Source organism: Osmerus mordax, chromosome 1, assembly GCF_038355195.1.
Source record: "Osmerus mordax isolate fOsmMor3 chromosome 1, fOsmMor3.pri, whole genome shotgun sequence".
NCBI classification, from domain to species: domain Eukaryota; kingdom Metazoa; phylum Chordata; class Actinopteri; order Osmeriformes; family Osmeridae; genus Osmerus; species Osmerus mordax.
In genome coordinates this window covers 22,008,402-22,018,704 of record NC_090050.1, presented here as the reverse complement: position 1 = coordinate 22,018,704, position 10,303 = coordinate 22,008,402, and the positions used below count along the sequence as shown (strand labels likewise).

The 10,303-nt window shown below is 44.1% G+C and overlaps 1 protein-coding gene across 1 annotated transcript; it reads right to left on the bottom strand.

Annotated features, from left to right (window-relative positions):
* Positions 1 to 39: 39 nt before the first annotated feature.
* On the bottom strand, positions 40 to 9,463 carry LOC136959437 (copine-3-like). The gene is made up of 16 exons (XM_067253804.1): positions 9,351 to 9,463; positions 8,822 to 8,953; positions 8,522 to 8,701; positions 7,700 to 7,774; positions 7,257 to 7,328; positions 7,089 to 7,172; positions 6,793 to 6,882; positions 5,123 to 5,221; positions 4,651 to 4,740; positions 4,348 to 4,407; positions 4,056 to 4,189; positions 3,439 to 3,545; positions 3,140 to 3,273; positions 2,830 to 2,961; positions 2,088 to 2,192; positions 40 to 1,719 (listed from the first exon to the last, which is right to left on the bottom strand). Exons 2-16 carry the CDS (start codon positions 8,951 to 8,953, stop codon positions 1,606 to 1,608), a joined length of 1,608 nt encoding a protein of 535 aa, XP_067109905.1. The 5' UTR covers positions 9,351 to 9,463; the 3' UTR covers positions 40 to 1,605.
* Between the last annotated feature and the right edge of the window lie 840 nt (positions 9,464 to 10,303).

Below are 10,303 nucleotides of genomic sequence, written 5' to 3'. Positions count from 1 at the left end.
ATATGAAATAAAATGTAAAGAAAAATATATGAAAGCATCTGGAATAATGAACAAACTGTATTTTGGAATTGTTACAATTATTTTAACAATGATAGTACTGACCACAACCGAGACCGTGGCACAAACATCATTTGTTATCAACAGCAACATGTTTTTGTCATCTACACACATTTTTTTTTAAAGATACAATAGCAAACACCCAATTTAGTGGAGAATTTACATATAACGAGATAAGATAGTTCCCATATTCAATAAGAAATAAAAATTCCCTTTACAGAGTAAACAGATAGCAAGCAATTGTATCCTAGCCATGTCTCCTGTCCAGGTGTGCTGGGAGAGCGTCTAGCTCTGAGCTTGACATGTTTGTAAACCTAGTTGCTACCATGAAAGTAACACAGCATTGGTAAACTAAACACACTCTCTAGACCCAAATCAATGTTGGCACTTTACAAAAATATATGGGTTAAAACCAAACATACATTTGACACTTCTAAACTCTCCTTTATGTAAAAAAGTAAACCATTATTGAATATCATGATAATTAACTAGCAACAACCTGATTGTTAAAGATTTCTGTATTGTCACATGATTCTATGGCAACTTCAGGACTACTCTAAGGCATATACTGTATATATTTTTAGTCTTTGGTACAGAATATCAGAAATCCTATGGCATTTCAATCCATCTATCGATTTTCTTTTCATTGAATAGTTTTTAATAAATTCCTAATGTTTTGAATTGAAAAAGGTATTGAACTCTTTTCCCATTGCAGCATTTAAGGCGTTTTAGTTTGCATAGAAGTTGGTTTGCAGCTAAAGCATTAGACAGCACAGTTTAGCTAGTAATAGTAACAGCTAGCTAGGAGGGTGCTAGGCCCAAGCTCATTAGGTTCTGAGGGAGAAAAGTGTGGAACACATGACACATAGGGTGTGTCTATGGTAACATTCTAGATAAAACTCATATAAAAAGATTAATAATATGTAAAAATGTAAATGTAATAATATTTGTCAGAAGACCAGTCTCCTCCTTGCTAGCATGACAGACAGCACATACACTATAGATGAATATGTAGACAAGGGAGGAATAGTTAAGAGGGGGATTACAAGGTAAAACAGTGGTCTTCAAGGCACTGTTAGAAGATCACAGTTGGAGATGATTCCGAGGTTGAATATATCAAGGTTTGGACAAAGTCAATTAATTACCCATGAGCCTTTTGTAAAACTAGATTCATTATGGATATGGGACAGACATGGGACAAGTTTGTGGTAACTAAAACAAGATTGGCAAGAAAAGTCAAACATTGGCTCCTAAAAGTATTTACGTGTACTTTCTTGGTTATCATTATGTAGAATTTCACTTTCTGCAACGAATTGTGTAACTTTGTTTTTAGGGGAGAGATTTAGCTACTAGTAGGTTCTGTTGCTAAACTTCCACATTGTGACGAGTGTTGTCTAAACCTCTATATAGTCAACCATGGATGATTCCAGAAAGTGGTTCTACAGTCTGATCAAGTGACTGCATAGACCTCTGGCGCCCCCTGTGGTAAGGAGATGGAGTGGCAAGGAGATGTGGCTCCAGAGGTAGATCTATGGCCCGGAGGCGGGTCTATGCTTTAGCACCAGGAAGGCTGATAGGGTCAAGCTTCCTCATCTTGAAATAAGACACCAGCTGATTGGGTACCTCAGCCAGAACACTCTGGGCCAGAGCCTCTTTAGGTGCCTTGGGAGGGAAAACAAAGAGAGAAAACAATGAGAGTGTTGCGAGGACATGTTACAGTGTAGGTACCTCATGCAACTAAGATAGACTGGTGTGTCCTGATCAGGATATGCTAGTCTCCAACACGGACCAGAAAACTCAGGGACTGTACTGCAACATGCTGCTGTTACCAACAGCTTCAGTACTGTTCTACATTATTTTGCTGCGACCACGTCATTCAGGTACGATCCTACAGGTACTATTCAATTCAATATGCTTCATTGGCATGAATGTTCAGGTGTAACAATATAAGTGTATCAATGTAATATCCTTAAGGTACTATCCTACAGGTACGTGTCTGTGAAAGAGACCAGAGGGTTCCAGAGACGTACATTGATGAACTGCCTGAAGGGAACAAACTGGACGATGTCTCGGGCCACTGGCTCCCCGCTCAGGGACTTGAGGACGCTATCGTCTCCATCCAGCATTTCCATGGCCTGGGAACCAACCAACCAACAAGTGAGTGTTTATATGAATTAATGCATTTGTGAATCAAAAGTCATCTTAGATGAATGGCAAATTATATTTATTGAATATATATTATAGTGCTCAGTTAAACGCGTTATTAATGGCGTTAACGCAAAATCATTTGACGTTAGAAAAACTACAACATCACACCAGATCTAGCTAGACCGGAAACAAAACAACAGGCACGCCGCGCACACTTGTTTGGGCTTGCGAGCCAGCTAAAGAGTAGTAGGCTAACGTTACGTTTTGAGTGGATGGCGAGCGCGAGACGCCAAATGGATGCCAATAAGATTCTGAATGGAAAGTTTACTTTTAAAAAGTTTCCAAATGCTTCCATTGACAATACCAAAGTGATCTGTGTGTTTTGTCATTGTGAACTGAGCTATCATCGCAGCACGTCCAGTCTGAAATACCACTTGATGGCCAAGCACACAGCTGATGCAAATTCTCCGCCCCCTCGTCAAATGTCAAAACGTGCGATTAATTGTGATTAATCGCAAGTTAACTAAGACATTAATGCGATAAATCGCGATTAAATATTTTTATCGTTTGACAGCACTAATATATTATATTTCTTTAGCTCCAGTAGGTGATCGTCACTCGCACCTTGAAGTCGGCCTCGCCCACTCCGATGATGATGATTGACATGGGGAGGCGGGAGGCGGCTACGATGGCGTCACGGGTCTGGTCCAGGTCTGTGATCTCTCCATCAGTCAGGATCAGCAGTACAAAGTATTGCTAAGAAAGAGGAAAACGAGGAGGAAGAGAGAAAAAGACACGAGTCACTGACAGATGATAATACGGCTAGTTAAACGTGTTTAACACAGCAGTGTGTCTGCCTTTGTGTGTGTATTGTAACTTTCTGTACGTGTGTGTGTGTGTTTGCATGTGTGTGTGTGCGTGTGTGTAAGCTTACAGATGCGTTGTTCTGTTGTGCTCCCCCAACAGCGAGACGGGCGACATGGTTGATGATGGGAGAGAAGTTGGTGGGACCATGCAGTTTTACTTGGGGTAGAGCCAAACGGTAAGCCTCTATGATGCCCTGGACACCTACACACACACACACACACACACAAACAAAACAGCAGTGTAGTTGAGGACTCAGTACTGTATCTGTGCAGCTTGCCCCTAGGGCTTATATCAGCTTTGGCTAGGGTGTTTATACTGCTGGACTAGGAGTTCTAGGGGCTGGGGTCAGGATCAGGTGGTGTATACCTTGGCAGTAGGGGTTACTGGGGTTGAAGTTCAGTGCAAACTCATGGGAGACCTGCCAGTCTGGAGGAACCTTGGCTCCGAAGCCAAAAGCCGGGAAGAGTTTATCACTGAGGAGAAGACGAGAGGAGGGCAGAAGATCAGGGCGTAAGTATAGTGTTTAAGTTTGAAGAATTTAGTGTGTTGTGTTTAGGGTGTAATGCATAGCAGCCTTCCTAAATCCTGGTCCTTGGGAGACCCTGTCCTGCATGTTTTCTATGTATCCCTGCTCTAACACACCTGATTCAAATGAATCGGTCGTTATCAGGCTTCTGAAGAACTTGATAATGACCTATGAATTTGAATCAGGAGTGCACATAGAATGTAGGGTGTAGAATATAAGGTGTAGAATGTGGGGTGTAGAATGTAGGGTGTAGAATATGGGGTGTAGAATGTGGGGTGTAGAATGTGGGGTGTAGAATGTGGGGTGTAGAATGTGGGGTGTAGAATATGGGGTGTAGAATGTGGGGTGTAGAATGTGGGGTGTAGAATGTGGGGTGTAGAATATAAGGTGTAGAATGTGGGGTGTAGAATGTGGGGTGTAGAATATAAGGTGTAGAATGTAGAATGTAGGCTCTTACGTATCGTAGTCCTGCACCACCTGACCCACAGACCAGGTGGCCAGCAGGTACTGGTTCTGCCCGTCGGGGCTCAGGTAATGCAGAGAGCTGGGGGAACGAGGGTCTCCGTTGGACCCCGTGAAGTCTATTCCCACCTGGACACAAGGACAGCAGAACACTTAGAACCTTCAGGACCATAGAATGGTCTTGGAATATTCAAGAGAGTAGAATGTAATGTCCAGCTACGATGAGAGACTCAGGTGAGCTATCCCCACCCTCATCATCGCCATGCTGGGGAGGGAGAGTGGCATACCGTGAAGTTGATCTGGCAACCACCCATCACATAGTCCAGGAACGAGTACTGAGCCACCAGCTGCAGGGAGAACACACCCACTGGTTACCATGGGCACGGACACATCCACTTGTTACCATGGACACGAACACAACCACTTGTTACCATGGACACATCCACTTGTTACCATGGACACATATATTCACAGGGTCCCATGATGGACAGCCACATGCTACCAGGACAGGGTTGCTGTTAAGTTATGGGTACTGTAGTCTTGGTAAACTCAAGTCAACGTCTGTGGAAATATCAATATTATAGACCTACCTGGCAGGACTTGAAAATGACCACTCCAGAGTTCTTATAGCTCTTTTTCTTCTTCTTTTGTTTCTCAGGGTGGATACAGTCGAACTCCACCTGGGGACACAGCGCACACTAGTGGTCAAACATTGATACCTGATCACATCGTAATCACCAGATCCTCTACACTGTAAAGCACACTAATATATTTCAGAAACTAAAGCATGTCATACTGACATAAAGATTGAAGTCAGAGGGACCAACAACATTTCTACCTAAAAGAAGTTACTACCCACTGTAGATAGATACACAGTTTCTAATAAGCCCTATTGGGAAAAAGTGGGGCTAAATAAAGACAGAGTAGAGGATAGAGAAGGAGGATAGACAAGTGTTGAAGAATACTACAGAGAGAGAAGGATGGAGTGAATGTTACTACAGAGAGAGACGGAAGGAGTGAACACTGATGTACTGTAGATAGAAAGGAAAAGCATGGTCTCACCGGTGAACCATGGGCAGCTTTCTGCAGCTGTGCAACACTAGTTTGGAAAACACCAATGAGGTCATGCGAGCCATCGTTATCATAGTCAGAGCAGTGAACCTAGAGGAGAGGAGGAGAGCAGAGGTGAGAAGGAGAAGGAGGGGGGGGGGCGAGAGAGGGGCTCACCGCTCTTTGCCCTCCAATAGCTTGGCAGCCGTACAAGTGAACTGGCCAATCATGTCAGAGCTGGTGTCCTCGTCCTTATCATAACACACAACCTGCCAGTAGTACACACACAGATCAGGACTGATAGTCTATCCATTAGGGGTGGGCGGTATACCGGTATGAACGCGAATACCGGTATTGCGTTGATGTGGATTTTGCCATATCATGGATATCACGATATATTAATAAATGTATTAAGTTAAGTGTTTCTGTTTGGTATAAAATATAAGTGAAGTGATAGTTCTCACCGGTTATCCGACATCGACCAACAAACAGTAGCCTATAGGCTCTGTAATTTGTGTCGTCAAATTGTGCTAGCCAAAGGTGGAAACACTATCTTTTTCACTACCTCAAAGCCATGCATGTGCGCGAATATGAACAATCTACCAGAATCCATTTGACAAATCCAATGCCAGGTTGGTTAGAATCGTGAAATGTTTATTGTAGCCATTCAGCTAGGGTGACCAGACGTCCTCTTTTAACCGGACATGTCCTCTTTTCGAGACCTAAAAAATGCGTCCGGCAGGGAATTCCAAAACTGTCCGGGATTTTGCCTCGTCAGATATTTGTGTTTCTCTGGGTCTTTCACAAACTATTACGCCCTTACAGGTTTTGGAAAGGTTATCTCCCTTACGTTCCACCTTCTTGCGCGAACACTGACTGTAGAGAGAAATGTCATTTTGATCAGATAGTGCGGCATGCATTACATGACCAGCCCCCCCCCCCCCCCCCCCCCACCCGGCGACGCGACGAAGTGTCCTCTTCAGCCATGTAATGATTGTTTATAGCTCGAGCTAACTCACAACAAATATTTTACAGAGTTTTCTTGCGATCCCATAAACGTAGGCTACTGTTGAACACGTCGGCTACTGAGAAGTCGGTCTGCATGGCAATTAAACATTGCAACATTTGGAACATTCAACTCATGCGACACACCGGAGTTACCCAATCCAAATCCGTTCGAGTGCGGTAGATTAGCTGCTGCGGTGCGGATTGTCATGACATTTTAAGAATAACTAATATATCATGATATATACCGTTACCGTCAGTGCTTACGAATTATACCGTGATAAACATTTTAGGCCATACCGCCCAGCCCTACTATCCATTAGGACAGGCTTTGGAAACACAGCTTCACAGTGAAACAAACCTGCAGGGAGTCAACACAAAGAAATAGCTTTTCCTTTCAGACAATACGACTACGGGTCCTATAGAGCATGCTAGGCCCTGCGTGGGTGGAGGGTGTAAATCAAATCAAACTTTAAATAGCGAATTTCATACCGGAAAGCAACACAATGAGGGGAAAATGGGGGGAATACAAACACGTATGTTAGACACTAATTTTCCAGAGCAAGTGAGCATTTCTTTATGGTATGTGTGTGTGTGTGTGTGTGTGTATGCATGTGTGTGTGTGGCTGTGGGTGTATAAGTTAGTGTCATGGTCCTGTCCTCCAGACGGCACTCACCTTAATGCTCTTCTCCAAGTCACAGCTGCAGAAGGTCTGCAGCGGCACGGTGAAGGTCTTCCAGGATGGGTTCAGGTTGTTCTTCACCACCTGACAGAGGAACACACAATGGTCTTCCATGTTCCACAGACGAGAACATTTCTTGCATTCTAAGTGTGTCTTGTGTGGAGCGCATCAGTGTTGCCGATGTGTACGTGAGGTACCTTTGGCGTGTGTCAAACGTTGAGTGTGTGTCGTTGTTTTGTGTAGAGTGTGTGTATTGTGTTGGAGTGTGTGTGTAGCATTGTGCTGTTTACCTCTGTTCTGTGCACCAGCTGCCACTGGCCATCGTCTCCCTGCTTGAAGAACTCCAGAAATGGGTCCGATTTCCCAAAAAGATCCTGACACACACACACCTCTGTAAGTGCTGAGTCGGAATGACGAGAGGCTTGATCAAATCTCTACTGTCCTTCATCTCTGCTTACCTTCTTATCCAGGCTTTTAGCTGCCGCCTCCAAAACTATGGATCTGTTGTCTTTAATCTCCTCTGCTGTGATCTGGAACACACACACACACACACGACACACACACAGACACTATCAGAAGATTTCCATAACGGACACAAATTAGAGTTATTTACATAGAATACTATGCATGCCGAAATGTAAATTTTAAAGGTGCCTTCAGACATCTACAGAGGAAGCCAGTTCATGCTGGCCACAAGTGACACACACACACACACACACACACACACACACACACACACACACACACACACACACACACACACACACACACACACACACACACACACACACACACACACACACACACACACACACACACACACACACACACACACACACACACACACACACACACACACACACACACACACACACACACACACACACACAGTTTCACTCACAGTGATGGTTCCTTTGCCAGCAGGCTTGCCCTTCTTCAGCTGTAACGGTCTGGTGAGCTTCTTACTGGAGACAATCTTGGGACACACAAACACACACATAGGTGTTAGTGATGTCTGAAGAGAGCAGGGGTGCTGTGTAAAATCCTTCAACAAATGTTCCTTGCAGCTGGATGAGTCGACTGACATGAGTGGGCACGCACGCTCAGCTCCTGGCAAATGTTCGAAAAAATTTAGAAACGTTTCTAAGGGTGCCAGGACTGAAAAAGGGTTGGGAAACACTGGTCTACACAATTAAATTATTATAGATTAGGGTGAATAAGGGAAGATAGTGGATGGGATCTTTATCTGTTTGATGGAATCATCTATCCAGTATCTACAGTGGTTAAAGGACATTATCATGATACTCTAGTCTAGGGATTTTCACTGAACGTCTATGACAACATCACCTGGATTCTTTATAGGGATTTCAACAGAATGAAAGTTCCTTAAAAAAATTCCCACAACTAGCATCACCCGGTTTTAGCTGACCCTGACTGGGTTAGTAGTAAGATCATTTTGATGACCATACATTTACATTACATTTAGTCATTTAGCAGACGCTCTTATCCAGAGCGACTTACAGTAAGTACAGGGACATTCTCCCCGAGGCAAGTAGGGTGAAGTGCCTTGCCCAAGGACACAACGTCATCTGGCACGGCCGGGAATCGAACTGGCAACCTTCTGATTACAAGCCCGCTTCCCTAACCGCTCAGCCACCTGACTCCCATATATCCCATACAATCGGTCCAGGCTGTGATGGAAGTACTGATGAGTGACACCCACCTGTCCCAGAGTGCACTCAAGCCCTCCCAGGAAGTCGTCATCGCTCAGGTCCACAGACTTGTTATCGATGTCGTAGACGTCCAGCTTCAACTTCTGGACCTTCTCAAAGTAGTAGTCCACACGCAGGCGCGTGCTGAAGGAGGGGTCCTGGCAGTTGTTCACACGTTCTGTACGGCCCAGCTACACATACAAACACACACGCATCATATCTTCAGCCGCTCAATTTCTTCTCCCACGCCCGTCTAGTCCTCATCTCTTCTCAAGGGTCTGCCCAAACGCGGCCCCCCTCTTCATTCTTACCTCTGCCCACTTGTCGTCACCAATGCTCTGCAAAAGCACACACAGCGGATCAGACTTCGAACCAACATCCTTGTCTAGAAGGTTGCTGCACGAGATGGAGAGCTCGATCTTCGACACGCAATCAGTCGCCATCTGAAAGACAGACCAGTTCGACGGGTTCACTTGTAAGTCCCACAAGATCACGGTAGAAAAATACGTATGTGTCTTTTTGTTTCTTTTTGAGAGATAGAACTACAATGTTTCACAACCATAACTTCAGCAAAAGTCTTCAAGTATTGCAATTGGAAAATAACAGAACGATTCGATCACAGCGATGGACTTGGCCACACAAATGCATATTACTGAAAGCACTAACAGACTTTTTCATAGCTTCAACATGTAACCTTTTTGGATGTCAGAAGGAGCTAAGGGGGGCGCGGCAGAAATCTGGGGTGGCGTAGCCCACACAGATCAGGACTAACCAAAAGCAACTATATGTTTCGCAACACCATCAAAGGGTAACGAATAAACTCCGATCAAAGCAAGTTACCTTGTTTCACCCAACAACAACGTACAGGATATAAACAGACGCTATGTTGACCCACCAAGTCGAACTGAGTACAAGTAACTGTCACTGAATGGATTATTTGACTTTCGACGTTCACAAAAGGTGTGGCACATGATCACCTACGTAACAGCCCTACCATTGGATAAACTGCCTTTCTGAAAGCGGTGTTATTGGCCATCTGATACATCACTCACGCTCTTCTGGCAAGGGGAATTTGCGGAAGTGCGCCCATACTAGTTTAAAGATGTTACACAATCCCAACAGAATTTAGATTTCACAGTGGCCTTGCAGTTTTATACACGCATGAATATAGCTTTATAGCCAGTCATATCCTAAACACAAGTGCACAATCAAGTCTGTTAAGAGAGCCGCAGTTATACGACTGGCTGCACGTTATGATGTAAGTTTCCACTTTAAAACATAAATATATGGAGGTATGCAAAGCGGTGTTCGGCCCCTGTGAAAACACCACTAAAGGAGCAGACTAATAATCAGTTACATATCGTTATCAGGGGTAACTATGCAACGTTCGCTAACCTATGTCTGCTATGCTGTGCTTAAGTGGTTTAAATAGGCAACACACTCGTGCTGCTGCCTGCCTAAAATAATTTGGTAATCTAGGATAGGGCGTAACTAACTTCAATGTGAGCCAATATTCCCTCCACGGTCTCACCTATATAGGGAAATACCGGCTACACACGCATTGTGTGGACTCAAAAAGTCCTCTTAGTGAATAGAAACAAAATATAGTCGATTGCATTTTTTCTTCACATTGCTCAGCTCAGTCCGTCCCAGCCCAGCCATAAACCGTTATCAGGTTAAGCATGTATAAAGAAACCATGTGATTACACCAGGACAAGAGACATGCTTATTCAAGATAAAACAAAGTTGGTGAAAAAGTACACATACGCCCCTATTCTCCTTTCGTGGTCCTT

Coding starts and splice junctions, on each gene's coding strand:
- LOC136959437 (XM_067253804.1), bottom strand. CDS start 8,953: ATGGCGACTGATTGCGTGTCGAAGATCGAGCTCTCCATCTCGTGCAGC. Junction 7,775..8,521: donor TTGAGTGCACTCTGGGACAG/GTGGGTGTCACT, acceptor GTGTGTCCCAAG/ATTGTCTCCAGTAAGAAGCT. Junction 5,222..6,792: donor ACTTGGAGAAGAGCATTAAG/GTGAGTGCCGTC, acceptor CCTCTCCTCTAG/GTTCACTGCTCTGACTATGA.